This window comes from Suillus plorans (assembly GCF_016647745.1).
Source record: "Suillus plorans strain S12 chromosome Unknown HD556scaffold_25, whole genome shotgun sequence".
NCBI lineage: Eukaryota > Fungi > Basidiomycota > Agaricomycetes > Boletales > Suillaceae > Suillus > Suillus plorans.
The window spans coordinates 1-24,354 of NW_024537409.1; the positions used below are offsets into that span (position 1 = coordinate 1).

General features: G+C 44.8%; 6 protein-coding genes across 6 annotated transcripts; all 6 read right to left on the minus strand.

Annotated features, from left to right (window-relative positions):
- Window positions 1-438: 438 nt before the first annotated feature.
- HD556DRAFT_1236608 (uncharacterized protein) lies at window positions 439-1,757 on the minus strand (the record flags this gene model as incomplete). Its single annotated transcript, XM_041297838.1, has 2 exons — window positions 439-941; window positions 1,403-1,757. 2 exons carry the CDS (start codon window positions 1,755-1,757, stop codon window positions 439-441), a joined length of 858 nt encoding a protein of 285 aa, XP_041160637.1.
- A 228-nt stretch (window positions 1,758-1,985) lies between these two features.
- HD556DRAFT_1442715 (uncharacterized protein) lies at window positions 1,986-3,358 on the minus strand (the record flags this gene model as incomplete). Its single annotated transcript, XM_041306496.1, has 3 exons — window positions 1,986-2,668; window positions 2,717-3,030; window positions 3,084-3,358. The coding sequence occupies 3 exons, from the start codon at window positions 3,356-3,358 to the stop codon at window positions 1,986-1,988; spliced, it is 1,272 nt and encodes a 423-aa protein (XP_041160638.1).
- Window positions 3,359-10,775: 7,417 nt separating this feature from the next.
- On the minus strand, window positions 10,776-11,416 carry HD556DRAFT_1307911 (uncharacterized protein; the record flags this gene model as incomplete). The annotated part of the gene is made up of 4 exons (XM_041300068.1): window positions 10,776-10,893; window positions 10,977-11,021; window positions 11,241-11,314; window positions 11,348-11,416. 4 exons carry the CDS (start codon window positions 11,414-11,416, stop codon window positions 10,776-10,778), a joined length of 306 nt encoding a protein of 101 aa, XP_041160639.1.
- Window positions 11,417-15,463: 4,047 nt separating this feature from the next.
- On the minus strand, window positions 15,464-15,894 carry HD556DRAFT_1474552 (uncharacterized protein; the record flags this gene model as incomplete). The annotated part of the gene is made up of 2 exons (XM_041308505.1): window positions 15,670-15,894; window positions 15,464-15,617 (listed from the first exon to the last, which is right to left on the minus strand). The coding sequence occupies exons 1-2, from the start codon at window positions 15,885-15,887 to the stop codon at window positions 15,464-15,466; spliced, it is 372 nt and encodes a 123-aa protein (XP_041160640.1). The 5' UTR covers window positions 15,888-15,894.
- A 681-nt stretch (window positions 15,895-16,575) lies between these two features.
- Window positions 16,576-19,751, minus strand: HD556DRAFT_1442718 (uncharacterized protein; the record flags this gene model as incomplete). The annotated part of the gene is made up of 14 exons (XM_041306497.1): window positions 16,576-16,723; window positions 16,754-17,113; window positions 17,180-17,195; window positions 17,248-17,585; window positions 17,636-17,855; window positions 17,903-18,131; window positions 18,236-18,275; window positions 18,324-18,664; window positions 18,714-18,869; window positions 18,921-19,126; window positions 19,185-19,375; window positions 19,423-19,580; window positions 19,646-19,671; window positions 19,721-19,751. 14 exons carry the CDS (start codon window positions 19,749-19,751, stop codon window positions 16,576-16,578), a joined length of 2,460 nt encoding a protein of 819 aa, XP_041160641.1.
- Window positions 19,752-21,984: 2,233 nt separating this feature from the next.
- HD556DRAFT_1307913 (uncharacterized protein) lies at window positions 21,985-23,993 on the minus strand (the record flags this gene model as incomplete). Its single annotated transcript, XM_041300069.1, has 5 exons — window positions 21,985-22,934; window positions 22,992-23,227; window positions 23,292-23,605; window positions 23,757-23,831; window positions 23,862-23,993. The coding sequence occupies 5 exons, from the start codon at window positions 23,991-23,993 to the stop codon at window positions 21,985-21,987; spliced, it is 1,707 nt and encodes a 568-aa protein (XP_041160642.1).
- Between the last annotated feature and the right edge of the window lie 361 nt (window positions 23,994-24,354).

Consider the following 24,354-nt stretch of genomic DNA (forward strand, 5'->3'; position numbering starts at 1 on the left):
CACACTCCTCACTCTGTTTCGAAAATATACTTGATGGTCCCTGGTATTGGTTGCACATTCCTAAGGCCGTCAGGATAATAAAGAATGAGGCTGTTACCAACATGAGTGGAGTCGCGAGTATAGATAGATCCCTTGTGGAGGGTGCGAGCATGCAAGACTGCCCGCCGAAGTTGAATGAGTTGGCGGAGGTCTTCTGGAATAACTTCTTTATAGTAGAGGCCATCGGGTGACCTTGGAATCCATCGCTTGGATTAGCGTTGATCGAGGGAGACACAAATTTGTCAAATAGCCACTTGACCTCTCTAAATACAGGAGGACAAGAGAGATGGTTCAGCCAGTATTTGAGCTTTGCAGCCTTGATGTATGACCAGAGGAGTGTTGATTCTTGCTGTCCTGCATACCAGCACAGCGTAAGAAGTTTATCATCGACAAACAAGTTCAAATATTACCAAAAATGTGATTGCTGGGCAACCGCTGTAGCTGCCCGATGAGGCGCTCATATGGGAAGCACCACCATGACCGCACGGGTCCGAAGAGTTGCAGGTAGTCCCAGACGTGCAACACCATATGACCATTGGTTCGATGGTGTGCATGGGGATGAATTACTTGCAAATCCCTTATCCACTCGACTATATATGTATGGTATGTGTCTGCGCGATCCGTCATCATGGAGCGCAGACAGGCGATATGAATAGCAGATACGAGGGCCATTGTGTGATCAAGGGTGGCACGACGGCTGTCCGCGATGTCTGTGTTGCGATGTACTGATCCCTCGCCCCATAAACTGATTAACGCTATGGGTAAGTATACAGTCGTTAACGTGCGCCATTCGTCGGCCTTCACAGTCCCAGCTTTTGTTTCCCCAAAGTTATAGGGGACTGATCTCAAGAAAGAGGGCGTATCTGTCGTCTTGATGACATCAGAAATACGCCACATAACTTCTGGAGTAGCAATGCGCGATTTTGACAACCCAGGAGAGAAAGGTCGTGTTCGACGCTACAAAGGGATAACTCAATTAAGAGGGTACAAGAACAACACTGTTGAAATGCCTACCCAAACAAGGAGCGATCTAACCCAATGAATTTTGTAGACTTTTTTCCAGGGTGTGTGACATCTGGCTCGATGCCCAAACCTACAGATACGAACTGAAGACATGCGACCTTCTTCATCAACAGTCTTCTCTCTAAGTCAACAACGTGATCCTCAATGAGCTCAGGGTCACTTCCCTCGAGGTCAGGAACTGCTTCTGTAAGAAGGCCATGGATTGACTGGACGGTTCTGACGTCTTTCTCATTGAACTCTGGAGGTTTGTGTGAATTAACGTTGAGGAAAGGATGTTCGAAAGCAGGGACAACATCAAACTTGCGATTGGCGGAGTCGGCTGTGAGGCCTAGAAATTCACGGAAATGAGCATGTGCGAGACCCTCCAGGAGGCAATGCATAGTGTCGACCACAATTTGACGAGAGGGGTCCCAGTACGATAACCTCCAGAGTGTTGACCATCGCACACTGTGCAATGAAAACAATTTGTTGCGCTCAACCGAAGTTTCGGTGTTCTTCCAGAGCTCAGCATAGCAATAAACTTCGTTCTTGTCCCTAAGAACCCAATCTTCAGTCTGGATATCTGTTCTACCGCAAGTCGACCTGTGCCAGCAATGGCAGGCCGTGCAATAAAAGTGACTTGTTGGACCCGCCAGCTGTGCGGCCTTTCTTGCCGCCGGGAGGTCGCACACAAGACACGCTATAATGCTGAGCATAACTCAACCGGGACTATGTAGAGCTGTGCAGGAATAACGTATGCCACACTCCCAACTTTCTACCATGTCGTCAACCACAGGATTGAGGAAGTGATTCAGCTCATTGCCTGAAGGTTCTGAAGGTCCAGGAATGATGCCAGCTAAGTACATGTTCTCAGATTTATACCTAATATCGAGGGGGAGGTTCAAACATGCACATGAGATGATGCCAGTAGAGGTCGAGGCATTTCATTGGAGATTGCCTTCAATGTTGAGCGTGAAAGCATATCGACCCTCAGTGCCTCTATCGATAAATAGGGATTGCCCGGAAGGACCTTTGAAAGTGCAAAAGAAGTTGGCATCCCAAACATCCTTGATAATATGAGGTGGGCTGCCAATAGACACCAGCAAATCATTGCAAGGCCTATCCATCAACACTTCAAGGTCGGGACGAGACAGCAATCCAGCGAGGTAGTCGTGGAAGTGGTGATAAAGGAATATTTTGATTGGTTCTAATTTTCCATCAGCAGAGGGCTGCAACAGCGGTTTATCACAAGGACCATCCTCTGGTATCGGACAGTTGAAGCACTTCGTGGGATATCGGGCGTGACTTGAGTTGAAGCTGGTGGTCGGTCTATAAGTACAGTTGCATGCCGGACAGACCGCGTAAGCTGTAGTCTGGCCGTCGAGCTTGAAGCACGATAGGGCGGTTTCCATAGAGCGTGGGATTTGAGAGTGTGTGTTTTGACGGCGGGACTCAGAATGAGGGTTCTGAGCCTCCATAGCAAGGCCTAAAATGAGGGCAAGGACTCCCATGAAGAACTCCCCATGTCTGCGACTAATGCCAAAAATGACGACAGATACAGCCCCTAGAAAGAGGGATATCTGGGCAACTTTGTCACAGAGGTTGATTGGCAAGTCAAAATGGTGTGCTTCATGTATCTTAGTCGAAGGGCACAAGCAGGATGAACAGAACTTACACGAATCAAATTCAATCGGCTTGGATGACACAGAAAGCACGTCTTCCTTGTCACAGAGGAGTCTGTGCATGTCATTACACGACCCCTCTAGCTGACTTCTACGAGAAACGATGCACGAGACCTTGTGCTTGATGATTCTTAGGGCTGTCGTGATCACAGCCAGTTCATCTCGGATGGTCTGCATAACGTCACGGGAAGTCACAGAGAAAATTCGGCTGTGAGCCCTATCCATCCGTGACTCTACAATATCCAAAGCTTCTTGAGCCTTTGAGCAGCGTCGCTTCTCAGCAGCCTGAAGAGCTTGGGCAATGTGTCTGGGAATTGACCAAGTTAGGGAATATAAAGTAAGACGAAATACGATGCTCACTGCGTGTCATCTACCGTGAATGTAGCTGTACCATCCAGAGAATGATAGGCTTGTCCCTTCTCCTGCTGAACTTCTGCACAGGAATTCCAGAGTTTGCTGTGACTGTCTGGATTGACGTCGTTGTCGGTTAACGTGATAGCAAATAACTCGGCAGCGAGATTGTCGACCTGTAAAGTATCAGACTCTAGCTGCTGGCGAGCAAGACGAAGCAAGGATGCTTCACGCTCGGACGATGGAGCCAAGTTAGCAGCTTGGAACAAATGTGCGGTTTTCATAGTGGGGGTACTTCTTTGCTGCCAGGATTCCCAGGCACACCATCTTCTCCAACGTTGCAGCATTGCGCACACCTACAAAGAAATGTGCGGCTAGGCATCTAAATAAACTTCAGATGATGTACTAGCTGCTGTCGATAATCTGACCTTGGAGAAACATAACAGCAAAGGTCAAAAAAGTGCAAAGTTACATGCATAAAGCGTCGGGTAACGTATAAGGTCTGGATCTCGGGTTGTTATGGGCGATGCCAAATTACAAGGAGCTACATATTTGAGACGTAGGTGCCGAATCAGTGTAAATTACAATTTCTGAGGATGCAGGCTTACTTGGCACTTAGATTCGCTTCGAGCAAACACTTGTATTTTGTACATGATCAATACAAGAACGACTTTTAATTTTTGCTCATGATATAAATTACTACGACCAAGTTACGACAGTACAGTACATCGAAATCAGAAAGAAAAGTTGATCGCCAAATGAGGACACACCTAAATACTGAATGACTACATATCAAACGAGCCCCTTCAGTGACAAATTCTGTATTATACGGGCCACTCGACCTACATAATATCCCGTATGAGACGGGCCAGCGGATCATGGGCCCATGTTGTGTATATCCTCGATGATGACGGATGGGCCGGGACACATATTATTTCGATGGAGATGGGTGGGCCCATGTATGCCAATGATATATATATCCTTGATGTTGACGGATGGGCCGGGGGAATATGATCATTCATGGAGATGGGTGGGCCCATCTGGGTAATATGTAGAGTAGGATATTATAGACAGCTGGGCTGAAGAGAGATGTAAGGCAAATATTGTTATATAGACAGGCGGACCGACGGGGGTGTATTACATATATGGGTGGGCCGAGATAGGGGAATATTACATAGATGGGTGGGCCGAGGGTGTGATAAAATATTTATTACATAGACAGGTGGGCCGAGGTGGGGTATAATTATATAGACAGGTGGGCCAACATAGGATGTATTACATAGACGGGTGGGCGAGGTGGGGGATAATACATAGATGGGTGGGCTGACGTGGGGAATTGTACATAGATGGGTACATATATGGGTGAGCCTAGATACGTTTCATCAAGACATACAGCTGATGTAGCCACCAGCAATCAAACATGTAGGATACATGTACACTGTTAAGAACGTGCTCAAGGGTCGAATCCGAAGGGCTTGGCTTCAGCTCGTGCGCCGCGCCCCTTACCCGAGTACGTGCCCCTAACTTCTGAGGGTTGTCGAACGATGTCCAAAGGTTACCGGACGATGTCCGGAGGGCGTCAGGCGATGTCCGGAGTCCGATGTTCGATGCGCGGGAATTCCGGCGGACGTTCGGGAACAAGAGATAAGACTAATCTGGACGAAGTCCGAACTAGAAAGGAAACAGCGGAGGACTACCAAAGGTAGAGGCGGAGGTGACAAGTCTATAGGAGTCGATCCTAAGACGAGCGGAGGTCGACGAGAGAGAAACTCAAGTCGGATGGAGGAGAGAATGAGCAGAGTCTAAGATGATATTCGAACTAAGGATGTACATAGATTCTACAGGGTTTATATACTACTGAGGACTTATCGGAGAACAGAGATGCGCAGTCCAAAGCTATACGAAGCTGTGGACGGAGCGTATAGAAAAGTCAAACACTAGTCTATCGGAAAATAGTAAATGAACCCGGAGATTAGAACAGATGAAAATAAAGGCGGAAATGAAATGAGGTATGGAAAATGATATGGTCTAACTGGAGTAGGAACGTACAAAGGGATAAGGCACGGAAGTTAGATGTGGGTCGGATCCGGACATAGATAGACGTCGGCCGGATCCGGACTTCCGGAAATGATGTGTGATAGGTCCGGGTCCGGAACGCGGGATATGACATACACTATGAGTGCATATACCTACCATCGACCACTGAATCTAAACCCCTAAGCACTAAAACATGAATCGACCATGTGTGGCATTGACCAATAATCGAGGACTGAAGTGGAAAAACCCCACACCTGAACCCTGGTGTGCAACATATCCTATTTCTAAGCATGGACACCAGAAGCACAACACTCACAAAAATATAAATGTCAAATTTCAGTGCCAAACCCCAAACCGAGATTTACCAACCCCCGAACCCCGAAATTGTGGACTGCCGGGTCTCAGGTTTGGGGGTTTGGGGGTCCCGGAACTCAGAACTCGGAAGTTGGAAAATTTGGGGAGATCAATAACATTTGATTTACAATCGAGTTGATTGACAAACACATTGACTTACCCATGTTTGAAATATATTTTTGTTCTCACATACCGAGTTCCGAGTTCCGGGACCCCGAACCCCGAAACCTGAAACACGGCAGTCCACAGTTTCGGTGTTCGGGGGTTGGTAAAATGTGTATGAATATATGAAAGGTTGATTTAAACATTTTTGAAAGATGTCTCATATCAAATGTCAAGTCCCGAGTTTCGATTTCCGGGTTTCGGGAGTGCCGAGCCCCGAAGCTCGAAGCCCAGAGTCCCAAACCCGAAATTTGAAACTCAGGACTTAACATTTGATATGAGACATCTTTCAAAAATGTTTAAATCAACCTTTTATATATCCATACACATTTTACCAACCCCCGAACCCCGAAATTGTGGACTGCTGGGTTTCGGGTTTCGGGGTTCGGGGGGTCCCGGAACTTGGAACTCGGTATGTGAGAACAAAAATATATTTCAAACATGGGTAAGTCAATGTGTTTGTCAATCAACTCGATTGTAAATCAAATTTTATTGATCTCCCCAAATTTTCCAACTTCCGAGCTCCGGGACCCCCGAGCCCCAAAACCCGAGACCCGGCAGTCCACAATTTCGGGGTTTGGGGGTTTTTTAAATCAACCTTTCATATATCCATACACATTTTACCAACCCCCAAACCCCGAAATTGTGGACTGCCGGGTTTCGGGGTTCGGGGGTTAGTGAAATGTTTATAGATATACGTAGGTTAATTCAAACATGTCTGAAAAATTTCATTCGTCTCAAATGTCAAATCCTGAGTTCCGGGCTTCAGGACTCGGCACCCGGCACCGGCACTCGGGGTTCGGCACTGAAAATTTGACATTCAGGTGTTCGGGTTTCGGGTGATATCTAAATCAACAGCTTCGAGTTCTGCCAAAGCGTGAAACTTAAACCCAGTGTGCAACATGTTGATTTTTCATTTATATCACACAAATCATCGAGTTCCGAGTGCCGAGGGCTGAGACCCGAAGCCCGAGACCCAAAAATATGTACACAACATGTCCATTTTTCACTCACTGCACAAATCACCGAGTTTCGAGTGCCAAAGCGTGAAACTTGAAACCCAGTGTGCAACATGTCCATTTTTCATGTACATTACACAAATCATCGAGTTCCGAGTGCTGAGGGCCGAGACCCGAAGCCCGAGACTCGAAAATATGTATATAACATTTCCATTTTTCACTTGTTGCACAAATCACCGAGTTTCAAGTGCCGAAACCCAAAACTCGAAACCCGGTGTGCAACATGTTCATTGTTCATTTACATTACACAGATCATTGAGTGCCAAGGGCTGAATCCTAAAACCCAAAGCCCGAAAACATGTATGCCACATGCCCATCTACTCATTGCACAAATCACCAAGTGTCGAGTGCCGAAACCTAAAACCCGGTACTTCAAATGGACATGAATTCTGTATTTGTATGTATTATCCATTGGTGTAGGGTTGAAATAACTTGGGAATTGTATTTGTCAGTGCTCGGTACTTGGTAGTTGGTAGTTGGTAGTTGGTGGTCAGTAGTCAATATAGGCAAATGGTAATGAAAAATGAAAGTTGTTATTACGCTTAACTTCTTTACCGAAGGTTGTAGTCCGAGTCTAGGGGAGTGTATTGGTAGTCTTTTCTTGTCCATCAGTTATCATTTAACCGAGATATAAGCTAAAGAAATCTGAAACATCGGCAATAATGAAAATGAAAGTTATTATTATGTTTAAGTTCCTGAACAAAAGTTGTAGTCCGAGCCAAGGTGAGTGTATTGGTAGTTTTTTCTTGTCAATTGGTTATCTCGTTACTCAGTACTCGGTACAAGGGAATCAGTACTCGGTATTTGGTTCTGATACTCGATACCCGAGAATCAGTAGTCAGGTACTCAGTACTTGGTTCTAATTCTCGGTACCTGTGAATCAATAGTTGGGTACTCCAGCCAATAGTCCCGAGTCCCGAGTACTGATACTTGGTATTCAGTAGTCAGGTTTGGAACTTGGGTCTTGGTTTGGTTATCATTTGACTGAGATATTGGTAGGCAATATTGGCACTTCGGAGCTCGAATACTGACTATCAACTATCAAGTGTTGGGACTTGGTAATCGGTAGTTGAGACTTGGTGCTTGAAATGGATATTGCATATATACATAAAAATACAAAATATGTTCCTATGTGTTCATTTCTAGGTGAATAGACTTTGAAATTATATCTCAATCATCTATTCAACAATAGAAACAATGTATCAGGAGCTCAGGACCATAGGGTAATCCTTTATTGTATAGTGTACCTCCCCCTCTTCTGGTGGTTCACCTGCTGGGGTTTTTTCCCTGTAGGACTGGACCTCAAGGACTGTAGGGAGTCTATTCCTGAGCATATTTGGAGTAGATATATCATATAACCAGCCCAGGACACACAGGATCCTTTTCCAGGAACAAAGCATAGACAATTGTACTTGTGACATTTTTTCACGATTTTCAGTATCTTGCCCTTGCATCCATGATCCAACCTTTTGAATATATAATGAGCATAGCTTATATTCTTGCTTCTTATGACCAAGATCAGCTCACAATAGGCTGGAGTTTGTGAGCTAGTGTGTATACTTGCCATTTCGCCTGATAAGGGGCCCATGCCTTCAAAACATTGAATCTTCATAATCAGAAACCTGGGGTACATTTCAAATATCTTAAGTATCATAGACATAAATTTACAGACAAATCAACCAAGAATTGAGTACTGAGGAAGTGAAATGGGTAAGAAATTGAGTGTGGGAAACTTCAAAGACCCAAAGCATCGAAAATGGTTAGTTGAGCAGTGGTAGGACTTTAATGCTGGGTCAACTCATATTTTCACTATATCCCTTCTACCCACCCCCTACCCTCAGGGCAGTAGGCAGTATGGGTTCCTTGGTAGTTTACGATCTATCCTACATATTTGTAATGATATTTTTGGCCTGAATCATATATAAATGTGACTTTGTATAAAAGATGTCTATTGTCACTCTCCACACATATGTCATTTTGCCTATCATTACATCAATCCTTCATGAATCTTTCTAAGCTTTTAAGCTATTATAATGGATGTATATGGGTGTTATTCCAGGTCTCTGATCACATCACAGGCTTGTTATGTTGGATATCTCGACATAATGTGCAAGTCTCGCTATTAATATTCATTCTTTTATCTTTAGACTCACTTACTGCACACATGTATTTCATTTGTCATTATTGATGTTTCGGATTTCTTTAGCTTATATCTCAGTCACATGGTAACCAATGGACGAGAAAAGACTACAAATAAACTCACCTAGACTCGGACTACAACCTTCATTAAGCTGACTACTGATTCCCGGGTACCGAGTATCAAAACCAAATACTGAGTACCAATTACCATGTACCGAGTACTGCGTAATGAGTAACAAGATAACCAATTGACAAGAAAAGACTATCACTACACTCACCTGGACTTGGACTACAACCTTCGGTAAGGAAGTTAAGCATAATAACAACTTTCATTTTTTCATTATTGCTGATGTTTTGCCGAATGACAAGGAAAGACTACCAAGACACTCACCTTGACGTGGACTACAACTGTCATTTTTCATTATCATTTGCCTATATTGACTACTGAGTCTCGAGTACCGACCACTGACCACCAATCACTGAGTACCGAGTACCGAGTGCTGACAAATACAATTCCCAAGTTATTTGAACCCTACACCAATGGATAATACATACAAATACAATTCGTGTCCATTTGAAGTACCGGGTTTCAGGTTTCGACACTCGACACTTGGTGATTTATGCAATGAGTGAAAATGGACATGTTGTGTACATGATTTTGGGTTTCAGGGCTTCGGGTTTCGGCCCTCGGCACTCGGAACTCGATGATCTGTGTAATGTAAATGAAAAATGGACATGTTGCATGCTGGGTTTCGAGTTTTGGGTTTCGGCACTCAAAACTCGGTGATTTGTGCAATGAGTGAAAAATGGACATGTTGTGTACATATTTTCGGGGTTCGGGGTTCGGGTTTCGGCCCTCGGCCCTCGGAACTCAATGACTTGTGTAATATAATTGAAAAATGGACATGTTGCACACCCGGTTTTGAGTTTTGGGTTTTGGCACTTGAAACTCGGTGATTTGTGCAACAAGTGAAAAATGGACATGTTGCATACATATTTTCGGGGTTCGGGGTTCGGGTCTCGGCCCTCGGCACTCGGAACTCGATGATTTGTGTGATATAAATGAAAAATCAACATGTTGCACACTGGGTTTCAAGTTTCACGCTTTGGCACTTGAAACTCGGTGATTTGTGCAGTGAGTGAAAAATGGACATGTTGTGTACATATTTTCGGGTCTCGGGCTTCGGGTTTCGGCCCTCGGCACTCGGAACTCGATGATCTGTGTAATGTAAATGAACAATGAACATATTGCACACCCGGTTTTGAGTTTCAGGTTTCGGCACTTGAAACTCAGTGATTTGTGCAACAAGTGAAAAATGGAAATGTTGCATACATATTTTCGGGTCTCGGGCTTCGGGTTTCGGCACTTGGCACTTGGCACTTGGTTATTTGTGTGATATAAATGAAAAATCAACATGTTGCACACTGGGTTTCAAGTTTCATGCTTTGGCACTCGAAACTCAGTGATTTGTGCAGTGAGTGAAAAATGGACATGTTGCGCACATATTTTCGGGGTCCGGGGTTTGGATTTCGTCCCTCGGAACTCGGAACTCGATGATTTGTGTAATATAATTGAACAATGGACATGATGCACACTGGGTTTCGAGTTTCGGGTTTCGGCACTCGAAACTCGGTGATATGTGCAATGAGTAAGAAATGGACATGTTCCATACATATTTTCGGGTTTCGGCGCTCAACACTCGGAACTCGATGATCTGTGTAATGTAAATGAACAATCGATGTGTTGCACACCGGGTTTTGAGTTTTGGGTTTCAGCACTCGAAACTCGGTGATTTGTGCAGTGAGTGAAAAATGGACATGTTGAACAATGGGTTTCAGGGTCTCGGGTTTGAAAAATAGCATAATAACAACTTTCATGTTTTCATTATCATTTGCCTATATTGACTACCGAGTCCGATAAGGGACCCCTTGGATGATTTATTGCTCAATGAAATACTACCTGATTGGAAGTGTGCTGGTTATCAGATATTTATTTGTCGACTCCTGGGTCCTGGAACTCAGAAGTCGGTACGGTTGACCCAAATTTGGGTGGTCGGAACTTGGTGTCTCGTAGGGCAACACAAGCTTTGCACCCCGGATTCCAAATTCTGCAAGACAACCTGTGCACCATCAAAGGCCATGTCAGGAGATCACCTGCTGCTCCGGGAACTCGGTAACTTTGATTTATTACCTCCTCTGATTTGGTTGATGTACAACTACCTCAGCTCCATCATGTCTACAATTATGATACACATGGGCCCACCCATCTATATTTTATACCACCCTCGGCCCACCCATCTAATACAACATCCCATACAACACCCTCGGCCCACCCGTCTAATTAATATGCGTCTGGGCCTACCCGTCTAATACAATATTTTATAATACCCTCAGCCCACCCGTCTAATTTAATATGTGTCTGGGCCCACCCGTGAATGTGATAACAAGTACCTACCCATCTATCTCATACACATCTACCTTAATACACCCATCTGCATAATATCCAACTACCTCGGCCCACCCGTCTACCTAATATTCATATACATCGGCCCACTCATCTACTCTATATATTCCCTGCATGGGCCCACCCGCCTCCATCGGGAATAATTTGCCTCCCGGCCCATCCGTCATAGTCGAGGATATTTTTATCATGGGCCCATGGTCCGCTGGCCCGTATCATACGGGATATTATGCATGTCCGTTCCCTCGTATTATACGGAGATAGGTCACTGTAATATGTGTGTGCACCAGGGTTTCGGCAGTGTTGATCCACTCCTCTGTTCATCCAGTGTTCTTGAAGTATGATAGTTTATGCTGTGGATGCAAAACTATTTTATGATTAGTGGAGGAAGCAAGAAAGTGAAAAGAAAACATGCATTCATTGATATACGATATACTTCAGATTTATCAGTAAGCTCGTAATAGCGGTTCAGAGTTTTCTTGGTGAGATCCACAGCCGCACAAATAGAGGCACAATATTTCTGGTTCCGGGAATAACTTGTGAGTGTCTCATGGATTAGGTCCATGGTAGGAATCACAGTGGCCAAGTTAGACATGGAGCGAGAGAAGAATGTAGTTGCGTCTTTGAGAATCTATAATGTAAACCTAAACAAATACCTTTGGCACATCACAAAGCTGCTGTGCTATCTCCCATTCAACGTCAGTGAGTTCAAACTTGCGCAAACCTAAGCCTTGGCTTTGTGTTACAACATTGATTGTATCCTGATGGTCCAGCGCATATTTCAACATGTCGAAGGTTGAATTCCACCGGATAGCGACGTCCCGTGGCATATTGCTAATGGACTGGCCAGATGCACACAGTGCTTTGTACCATGTGGGGAGGAGTACAGTAGTTGAGTGAATGAGTTTGTAAGCAAGCTTGCGCAGCTAGATTCTGGCATGTCAATTTCAAAGGTGCACATTGTCTTTTTTCACTCACCTTCACTAATACTAACTTTACAGGACGAATCTCTTACTGCAGCTCATTTCTCTCCCGCTCTAGCAGCAAACTTACTTCATCCACCCATCCCTCATCATTATTGTCATCCCCAGCACCCCCATATTCTTCAGGAATCACATCTTCAGTTTCAGCACTCACCTCATTGAAATCATCCTCTGGCTCAGATATTTCCTCCTCAAGCACCTGATTGGCATCTTTCTTCGTCATGTTGAATTCCCTTATCAATGACTTAGCGATGAGGTTCACTGTATGCAAGAAACATTGAGTATGGTTTGGGGCTCCAGGAAACGATGGGAGCATCTGGCCAGCTTTTCAACTATCACCATGTTATTCAAGGTGTTATTGCATGTGATGCTGAGTATCTGAATGTGCGTCCTGCTGGTGAGTGACAATCCTCAACCCAACAATTGACTAACTTTCTCTGATATCCCATACTCCTCCAGAATGTCTGCAAATGTTTGTGCAAGTTCCTCTCCTGTGTGCGACTGTGATTCAATCAGCTGAACAATTCATAAATATATTGTAAGTAACTATGCACCTTTGCAACCTTGATAATATCTAATGGCAATGTTAGTGGCTCGCCATTGAGTTTGAGGTGGGCCGAAACTGCAACAAATGCTCTGTGGTTGGGTGATGTCCAGCCATCAGTAGTAAAATTGACTTTTCCTGGGTATCCCTGGTATGTGCATGTTATTTTGTATGTTTTTGACTTCAGGGAAAGCTTACCTTGATCATCCTAGTTATCCACTCTCGTGTCTGTGCAAAAACCATTCAAACATCCCTAGCGACAGTAGAAGGAGATGGTATGTAGTATTCTGGCTGTCCTGTCTTCATGAGTGACTGAAACCCTTTGTCTTCGACGATTCCAAATGGACGCAGGCTTTCAGAGACCCAATGGACAAGTTTGGCCCTATTAGTGTGCTGACGATGAGAGTAAGTCACCTTTCCTTTGCCCTTGCGTTCAAACGAGGCTGTAATTGACCCATTGTGCAGGAAGCTGCCGACAATTTTTTTTGTGAACTTCATTAGCATCTTTGGCCTGGTTGGCAGCTTGCAAAACATCCTCTCCCCAACATGCTTGAACATGTTTTCGCATGTTTCCAGTGGAACATGCATCACCCTTATCCAGGAAACGTCAGACTTTCGCCCTACATCCTTTTACCTGACATTTGAATTCATGTGCCTGCTGTCCTCCAATTTTGACAATGTTTGGTGTTGGATGAAAGAAGGCATAGACCGGTGAGACCCACTCTCACATGAGATGTTCTAATTATGTTGCATTAGATTAATGTTGATTTACAGATTTATTAATGTACTTAGTTCGTCTTGTAGATCCTGTTCTTTCTCTCTGCTTTGCAATTCATCGTCACTCTCTTTCAGGTCAGCATCACTTCTGTCTGCATACAAAGCTTCTTCCTCAACGACTTTTGTCAGTCAGAGGGGGGGTTGGTATAACAGATGTTACTGGTATTGGTAGTGTCGATGGCAGCGACACTGTCATTCCAGGGGGAGTGGTATCAGCAGGTCGGTTGGTTTTTGCCTCCTTCAGCAGAGGATTAATGGTTTCTCCACTTGCTTCAGGTTTATGTTTCTTCAATGAGGTCTGCATGGTCTTCTCTTCCAAAGCAGCCTTTGCTTTGCCTGTCATCTTACTTACCCGTCTCGCTGTCGCAGTGAAGAAGTTGGATTGTGACATGGTAAGGGATGGATGAAGTTGAGAGCAAAAATTTTGCATGCAGGGTAGTTACTAGTAGTGAGGTAGTATTATATCATATATGATATACAGTACACTATCTCATAATGCATAATGTCGGGACCGCTCAATTGTTATGCATTATGAGATTTATGCATTAGGACATATATCACACTTCGTGACTGTTTGTGACATGGTGTGACTCCGCGCAAATTGTGACACAGTTACAGTGCATCTACCTAACAAAAATAAGAATCTAATGTAGTTTGTGTCCCATGAAGCAGCTTGTCGCGTTGTAAGTGAGCCCTAAAAAGACGGATTTGCTTTACAAACTCAAGTGGAAGTGTTTCGGAGTCACCATTTCTGAACTGGAGACAGGCTTCTTCAAGTTGCTGACACAGTCACAGAGTGTTTCTGTGTGAGAAACTACTGGTTCAGCACTCTCCTCGTCATTGGAATCCACCTCAATAACCTCGCCCAAGTTCTCTGCCATCTCCCGCTTCACTGTGGCAACAATGGCCTCATCCCCACCTTCAAACCCCTATCTCATAATGCATCAACTTTCTAGAGTCCCAACATGGTTCCCAATTAATTGACCGCATATTGCATAATGCATAATGCATAGACCTAGGTGACCATTACGCATTATGAGATAGTACTTTTGGCTGGATGGCAAGTTAGTTTGATGGATGGGTGCTAGTTGCATGATACCATTCTAATTTAAGTTTAAAGTTTGTTTGTTGAACATTTTGATGAAAACCCCTGCCTGGGGTACAGGTACCACTAAGTCGTACCTGTACCCATACCCCAGGGGTACCTGTACCTGGGACCCATGTGGGTTACCCATACCTGTGTGGATCCCTAAATGTGGTCATCGAAGAACAGGCCAACATCTCCATCCATAGTGACAGAAGATGGAATCCTTCCAGCGCGGACTATGACATGAAAAAATTTAGTGATGTTCTGGCCCGGCTTGGCTCGAAAGCCGCGGCTTTGGCCTGGCTTCAGATGGCTTGGGCTTTCGAAAATTCCAGGCTGGGCCAAAGCCGCCAGTGACGGCTGGCTTTGGCTCGGCTTTGGCCTGAGCCACAGCCCAAGTACTGAAAATGGAGAAAAGTGTTCAGAAAATAATTTACAATCTCGTCATCGTCGTCTTTATGCACCTTGTGAACTGACTTCTTGAGTCCACTAGCCTTGCCTTTCGAGATCATGTCATGGAGATTGAGGGATACGGTTGGGTTGCATGAAGCTCTGGAGTAGATGGTTTGTTGCTGCCATCGTTTGTTATTTTTGAAAGTATTGCATTGCGCTCATGATAGATTGATTGTTGTTGTTGGAATAAACAATGAGCAAGCACTAGATCTAGATATCGTGTGTGAGGATACAATTGTGTTGATTCAGTTTTTGTCATTACTATTACTTAGAAAGGTAGCAGGCTTCCTGCTCCCCGGAGAGCGATTTGTCCACCAAAGCGCAACGTCTGTGAGAACTGAGAAACTTGAATATGGTAGTCGGTTATGATCACTCAAACTGACACGGAGTGGTAGGAAAGAAACCCTGCATACCTAAATGCCAAAGCAAATTTTGCGGGATTGATGGTGAGGAAAGGGAGGGTCATAAAAGCAACAAAGAAGCAGACTGCTGCACCTAGTAACAAGCATGCACCGAACCCGAGCAGCCTGAAGATTGGATTCTGTGCTGAGAAGACAGGAGTGAATTTTGAATGCATACCTTTCCCAACGTGATAGCGCAAACCATGCTTCATCTCCATTGGAATGTTCACTAGATCTGAGAGGGATATAGTTACCTGCTACAGCATTGTAGAAGTGGGAGAACAGGTTTGATGATGAGAGTGGTTGCTGGGTTTGTTGGGAGTTGTCTATGACTCCTCTGGCCCAGCAGAACTGAGATAGGTTGGCTCTGAAGCTTTGTTCTGAGGATGAAGGCATGATGTTGCAAGTCGCAAGAGAATTGTAAAAGAGGGCAAATTACTGAAATTGATCTATCCACCAGCAACAAAGTGAATTATGTCGAGCTTGGAAAGAACGAAGCTCTGCAACTCACTGTCATGACTCATGAGCTCATACAACAGAAAGTGAAAATCTAAAATGAGATAGAAGCGGGATTCTGGGGTCGTCAAGTGAGTCGTCAAGTGAGTCGTCAAGTGAGTCGTCAAGTGAGTAGTGTTTGTGACGCTGCAGGCACAGTTCTGTGTGACATAAGCCGCTGGCTTTAGCTTTTCATAATCTCAGGCCAGGCCACTGCTATTATCAAATGCCTCGCACTGATTACCAAACAAACAGACTCATCTTACTTCTTGACTGTGCTCACTTCGCTGTTGTTTTACTCAATGTTGTCTATGTCACCTCACTTGTTCCCTGTTGAGCTGGATCCTGTCCCTAACCGTCTGGATTATCATGTAAATTAGTTATAATGAGTAGTATTGGTCTCCCAGCTCAAGCTCAATTAAGATTTGCAAACGGGGCTCAATTGAATGTGCTAGAAAGGGTCAGTGCAGAGCTCAACTTGCTTCTGAAGTCTTAGTTTTTAATAACAGAGTTTGCAATGCCAATATGGATGGTAGGACACAGGAATCTATAATCGAAGCAATGTGACATAGAATTAACAGTACGAAAGTTACAAAGAATGCAACATTAAATCTTCAAGTCTCATGGCCTCCTCGTTCATAGCATCATCTTCAGGACCATTCATGCTACCCTCGTCATCTCTGTCTCCATTGGGTGCAATGACCGTGTGGTCTGTAGGAAGACATTCACCTGTGTATCTGTCGAGTGCGTAAATTTGTTGGAGTCACTTGCGATGGTTGTTGTTGATACGGTGGTGCTTGGCATACAATGTCTTCAGCTCAGCTATGAGTGAAGAATCTGGGTCATCAGCGAGGAGTGAATCAATAGCTTCCAACATGGTCCTGTCCTCGTGCTCAACCCAACTCTGTAAGTGTTTGATCTCAACATTGAGCTGTACAATCTCTTCGTGTGATTGTACCAATTTGAAATCCTTTGCGGCCATCTTGCGATTAGCAGATACAGTCAATGGTTTTGTAAGGATATTGTGGTGTGAGTGCTTCAGAACCGAGAATTCACCAAGAGATGCATATCTGACAATTTTGGAATAGTTGAGTACAGGACGTGGTAGATTTTGTAAGGGTGCAAGTCTATTGTACTTCTCCAAAGCCGTTCAGATGGCAGCTGAACATTGTGTGATGGCCTTTGAGATATACTTTCGCATCTTGTAGCCTGCAGTAGTCCATGAGTACATCACTTATTTTAATGTCCAGTAAGCGCCTACCAGTGCCGGCAAGATTAGCCTTTGATAACTCAAAAAGACGCCAAACAACTAAGCCCTCCAATTCCTCAACCGAACAAATAAATTGACGTTCCTGAGAATATCTAACTGCTTGCACATATTTTGGGTCATGTGGTAGCCACCACTCCATAATGCTGTGACGATGCTCGAAGTCTTCAACAACATTCAATTGCAGCTCATATTTGTGTAGCACAGATGCATGTTCAGATTCGAATGCTCTGGAATTGTTGCGAGCAGTGGCATTGAGCCCAGAGGTGCGAGTGAAATTTGCAGGAGTGTACATCAGAAAAGGTACAGAAGTGAGATGGCCATACGTTGCTCTAAAACATGTGATGAGAACTAAGTAAATAAACAGGGTGCAAAGACAAACTCCGCATATTGAAGCTTCTCAAGCTGTTCAACGTAAGCCACTGCGATTGCATCTGAAGTAGGTTCTGTAGCAACCTCACTGAGGTAATCATGCTCCTCATTGCACCAGCTTATGAAGTCTGCATCTGTAAGATTATGGAGCTGCTTGAATTCCTCGAGGATGGGTGTGTTGGTCTCGATGATCTGAAGAGCTTGAACATAGTTATTGTACAGAAATGTGCCTGGAATTGTCAGAAACCATTGCTGTTAGGCGCTCAAAAAGACATACCGAGGTCAAAGTACCTGTCCATGTCCCACTGATCGAAGTGGAGGTCAAGGAACTGCATCCAATGGAAGTATGACGCATGTCTGATCAAGACTGCAGCACTGTTTGAACTAGCGAAGATGCATTCACAAGTCTCGAGGTCTTCAAGTCCTAGGCCATTGAGATATAAAGGGTGATTTTGAAGCTGACAGCGGCGGTCATGAGAAAAGCTGTGGAAGGCATTTACAACAACCTGTGATTTAGTTCAGCTGCCTTGGCTCCGATAGAGCTTGTTGCAATTGTTTTGCAAGATGAGCATGCAATGTCGTGTCCGATAGCCTGATCCACGCCACAGACATCAAGCAGTCTATTGACTGTGGCGAGACCATATTTTGCACTGTTTGTGAACGATTAGCATAGTACAAATGAGAGTTAAAACACATACAGTTCACCACCACACTTCATCTCAGCTACACACTCAATGAGCCCATGACGACATGCTAAAAGAAAAATCCCAGTCTGGTCAAACACAGTAATTTTATTGTCATCCACAGCTTTGGCTGCAGTCCAGTTCTCTGTGCAAGCACTCGATATTGTTGAGTCTACCGTGGAGGTAGTTCGACGTTGAACATCATCCTTGAATTGGTCTACCTTGGCCTCAGAAATAAAATATCGGCTCTGAGATAGTCGCGGATCAGCTGATCCTGAGCTTTCCAATCGCTTTGCAGAGAAATTGCCATCCATCGCGTAAAGCCAAGCTGGTGACAGGATTGACTCATTAGGTTGCTGTAAAATTCATGTAATCATATCTACATATTTAAGAATGGAGTGTTACCTTGAATGTGCAGGAAGGACAAGTACCATTGATCTGCCAGGTATTGGGATCTTTGCCCAAGATCCAGTCAATGCGACCCCGAATTTCCTGCAAGATTTGCAGATAGATATCAAATGCATCAGAAAATTGATCGCAAAGCTGTCGAAAATATGTAATCTGTATAGTAAGTGAGTACGACATCATAACATAACACCCTACAACTCTTACATTATGAAGTGTGCACAAAACCTTTGTAATTGCTTGGATACCAAATGAGGACTGACATCGTTGTATTTGGTGATAGAGTTCGAGGCACTCGATGCGAATAGCGATAGTCAGTTGTAGTGGGGAGCACCCCAAAAGTCCTATGCGGAGGAGAGCTGCATTCGCTGGTTCATTAGGACGCTGTTGAATGGTGATAGCACGTGCAAAACCTTTTAATGTGTGATTGAGCATAAGTAGGGGACATGTATTGGGGGAATGAAACCTTACCGGAAATTCCAACAGCATCAACATGGAATATATTAGACACAATGGTATTGTCATCAATGGTTGGCACTCTATGTCTCCATGCCAAGTAACCATTGACAAGGATGGGCATCTGCTCCTTCCAAACAGCATTGGCATGCTGGCGACATTGTGTTTGGGTCCGCACATCAATGCGCCTGCGTACACGAGGCTCCCTAGAAATAAACATTAGATACCATGTAGAGGGGGAAAAAATATGTACCATTCTTGAGAGCATGTCTTGAAAAATTTAGACAGAAGGGGGCCACCCACAGGCTTGTCCTCAGCAAACTCATCTCTGCCATCGTCAATCTCGTCTCCAAAGTCCATGGTCTCCAAGTAATCATGCCCAGCCTCCAACTGGGCTTCAGCAAGCAGCTCCTGCATACATCGAGAATTGTCTGATGATAGTGAGCAAGAGACCAACGTGAGAATAAGTGTCATACCTTGAATCTGGTGCTGTTCTTGCTCCCTACGAAGCCGCGAGTCTCATATTTGAGAGAGTGATGATCTGGTAGTACGAAGATCCATAGAACTACTGAGAAGAGTCATGGTGACCCTCGAAGATGTTGACATCCATTTTCTCGGGGGGACCATGATGGTGGTAGTGTGGAACCTAGGCAAGGATATGTCACATGAAGAGTAAAAGCAAGCGGCGGCAAAGACCGATCAACACAAGGTTAGAGTAATGATGGCGTAGACCAAAAGGACCTGCGTGAGACCATAGAGGATCTCAAAAATGACATCAGATATCCATTGAGAGAATGAGCATTGAAGGAAGGCAGAGATTTGGACTGTAAACAAGTAGGATAGTGAGCACGTCGTTGAGAACGACATGGAGAGTGAAGGAGAGAGGCGTCAGAGGCATCAGAAGGTGTAGGGACGGCAACATACCTTGTAGCTCCTGGCAAGAGATTATCCAGGGCAATGAGAAGGAAAAGAGAGCCGCAGAATGTGAAGGATGTCGAAAGAGCTATCAGATGTCCACCAGGGGCCCGAAAACAAAAAGAACGGCCGGAATTGGACCAGGAATGAGTGGGATAGTGAGCACGTCATCGAGGATGATGTGGAGGGTGAAAGAGAGAGGCATGGGAACCATCAGAAGGCGTAGTGGCAGTGTTGTACCTGCCGCTGGGGAGATGTCCGGGCAGGACATACTGTGATAATGATACATCAAATACCTATAAGTTATAGTAAAACAGTAATACATTAATTACTACAACCTATAATCTATAGGGTTGATATATCAGTGGAGAATCCATCAGCACCTATAATCTATAGGGCTGATATATCAGTGAGGATCATATGAAGATGCCACTTTTTGGCCGGATCAGTTCCCTGGACCTGGTCCCTGCCTTCTTTTCACCATCAATGCTTCTTTCTGTTGGTGCCTTCGATTAGTAATCCCACTGTATGTCTCAGACAGTTCCAATGCTGATACTGTTGTGCCTTTGATGAGTAATCTAACTGTACAGTCTCGGACAGTTCCGACACTGTTACCGTGCCGCGGTTTTGATTAGTCATCCAACTGTACAGTCTCGGACAGTTCCGTGACTGCTACCTTGTTGGGTGCCGAATTCAATTAGTAATCTAACTGTACAGTCTCGGACAGTTCCGAGACTGCTACCTTGTTGGGTGCTGAATTCAATTAGTAATCTAACTGTACAGTCTCGGATGGTTCCGACGCTGTCACTTGTCACTGTGTGTGTCAACACATCAACGCCGAGTGCGACAGTCAACTCAGTCTCCAACCAACTGACTGCTGGAAACTTAATTCTTCACTGGTGTACTAATCACCTATATTATCATCTGATTACGCTGTGTAAGTTTTTATTTCATTCTTTACTAAATGGTGTTCAAATCCCTCCAGGTCTGAATGGCCCTCTGGATTTTAATTCCCGTCTTCGATGACAGGGTGACGGACATCAATGCGCCTGAAGATTTTCAGTGAGTTATCATCTGATTACACTGTGTAAGTTTTATTTAATTCTCAGTGACTGGTGTAGGTACTGTTGACTGTGCACACCATGAATTCAAGTTATCGACTGGGGTAGGAGACCTTCAAAAGGGTGAAAAGTATGTTTATGTTCATTTTAGTTGATGAATAAATTGATGATGCATTCAAGGTACCTAAGGTCGAAGAAACTATGGACTAGGATGGACTCCATGCCAACTTGCCTGCATATAGCACATGATACGATGCTAATCCGATATTTCATTCCCAAGTTTCACATCAGAGCTTTCAAGTTCATCCATCAACGACACGCACGACTTGGACTTCAACCTATCCTCGCACGTTCAAATTCATCCATCAACGACATGCACGACTCGGACTTCAACCTAGTGAGTCGCAATTCATCAGGTACTATGAGTCGAACCGGATGCCATTCAAGGGTCCATGTGGACCATTATACTTAGGGTTCATTGTTTCTATGTAAGAGTACTATCCGGCACATCCACAGGCTCTCAATACGAGTCTCAATGATAGCCTCTATTTCGAAGTCCTTGACTGTAACTGTCTGTACATGTAATTCGCAACTTTGACTCAAATATAAATGTGACCCAGACCCCTTGAGCATGGAGCTGGGGGACTCTATGCCCTAAACATGAGACCATTCCTAAGCGTAGATTGATTCAACACGTTTGATGAATATCAATTTATTTACAAGATGATAATATAATGAACCCGTCGTGTTACATGTTGTGCGAGTCAAGTGTGTACATGCAACATTGGCAGGGAAACAAAGTAGTAGGTCCATTCTAATGAACCCAACCCACAGATCACTTACTGGCGTGCAGACTTGCCCTTGCGTGAAGCACGGATTTGGCCGAAGTCGTTGGCTGCTGCAGCACGTTTGGATTGGAACCGCTGGCGCTTCCCTCGACCTTCCTCGACCACTGGACTATTGTCAACAGGTGGTCTGGCGTCTCCCTTGGCAGCAGGGTGAATCGTTTTTCGACGTTTCGATGGCCCGCCCTCTTGTTCTGGAGGACTCATCACTGGGGGAGGAGCGGGAAGCAGCGTAGACTGTGTGGAAAAAGAAGCTGATGCCGAAGGAACCGGAGGATCTTGTTTTGGAGAACTTGTCACTGGGGGAGGAGCAGGAAGCAGCGTAGACTGTGTGAGAAAAGAAGCTGATGCCGAAGGAACCGGAGGAAGCGGGGGAAGCGACGCAGTCTGTTCAGGGACAGAAACTGACGCTGGAGGACCATCTATGTGGTCGAAGACATACTCGCGGTCGGTGGTTGTCTCCAAACCACCCAAGTTATGGAATTGATGGCGGATTCGAGGGGGTGATGACAGACCATAGTTCAATGGAGGGTCTTGCTCAATCAACGGTTGCAAAGTTGAGTCGGCAAGAAGAAGTTGGATCAAAGAAGGCGAAGGATATGCTGTATTAGGAGACCGAGGAGGCGCAGGGAGCAATACTAATGGTTGCGTTAACTCCATATCCTTGGCCGTGTCAACTGGTTTTTGGGGGAAGTCAGAGAAGAAGTTGACGTCTGAGTGATCGTGAATCTGAGATGCAGCGGCCGAATGGTAATCATTTTGGTTGTTGAAGGTGAAAGTATTGAGCGCATGTGCAGGTAATGCGGGCCCGGAAAAGACAGGTGATATATCAGTAGCGATACCTCCCAGAGCGTCATCATTTTGGCAGGAGGACACGTGCGCAGGTAATGCTGACGTGCCGGACGGTAGTGAGCATTTTGCCCTGGTGAGTGTTGCTGCTTCAGCTAGTGAAATCAATCATTAGAATCTTAGACCACAAGAACTAACTTAAAACAACTCACGAAACACACACTCTACAAACTGTGTATAAGGGACCATAACTTTCTGTGTAAAGTCAGGGTACGTCTGGCTGAACCGATTGTTGTTTTTTGTTGCACCGACATGGAAGCTGCTAATGTCTAGAGCACCTCCCATAGCAGGGTCTGGACCGCCCATCAGGACTGTGAACACCCAATCCGTCATCTCATGCAGCTCTTCGAAGAACTGAGTCAGAATTGATGCGATTTTGGATATGTAACTGTGCGATCCGGAGTCAGCAACTTGAAGGCCTCAGCAGTGCACACAAGAAGACTGCAACTTACGCCTCCTTGTTCACATCAGACTTGTTCTGCTCCCTTGCCTCCTGTATCTCAGCACGCTTCTTCTCTTTCATTGCCTCCACGGCTGCAAAGACCTTTTCTCTAACTTCCTCTGATTCTTCCTCAAACGCTTTCTTGGTCTGTTGCGTGATGACATGGATGGCGGATTCCTTAGTTGGCTTAGAAGATGAACCCTGTTTGGCTATGACAGCATCCTTGACCTTGTCGTGGTAGTGAATCTTCGAGTACATCTCCCATGGCTTCAAGACACGATAGTTCTTTTCGGCAGAACCTTTCTTCATGATGTGGCCCAGCATCTTGTTCATAGTCACAGTGTGCATGGAGTTTGCGACTCAACCAGCCTTCGAACCACCTAAGTCATTACGGAATTTCTCCGCCAAGCGCTTGTGACGGTAAGGTAAGTCTTTAATTGTCCGATGAGGTAACAAACAATATTAATGAACGCACCTGTTGACGCAGCGTCCAGGATTCTGCTACAGCTACCAGTTGCTCCTCGGACAACGCCTCATCAAGGGGAATATCCTTGAAGACTTGAAGTCATTCTGGGAACACCTTGGACCATTCCTCGAAGAACGGAGACCAGAACGGCTCGTAGTTCTTGTTTGCTTTACACTGAAGGAATTTCTCGTGGTAAGTTTGCATGAATGCAATCTGCTCAGGAGAATATTTGCTGCGCGGTGCCATTGGATTCTGCAGATAGGTCTAGGCTATAGCTATAGGGAGCACTGGGATATGTTGGTATACTACGCAAAAATGTTGGACAAACGCTGAATTTTTTGCCATCGGTCAGTAAGTTCTATTTCACTTCGAACTGTGTTGCTTCTGTGTCAAGCCTTCAGGGTTCGATAGATTCGCGTTGATCCTATCCGATTTTCCTCCGATGTTCTCACATTTTCCTAGATCCAGATGTGAGTACCATACCATTACTACAATTATCTTGCAGCTACCACTTTGCCATTCTTCTTGAGTGGTGCTGCACTCTTGTGAGTCCATACCGGCATGGTAATGTTTGGCAGATAAGCCATAGTCATTTCGCAGTTGTTCA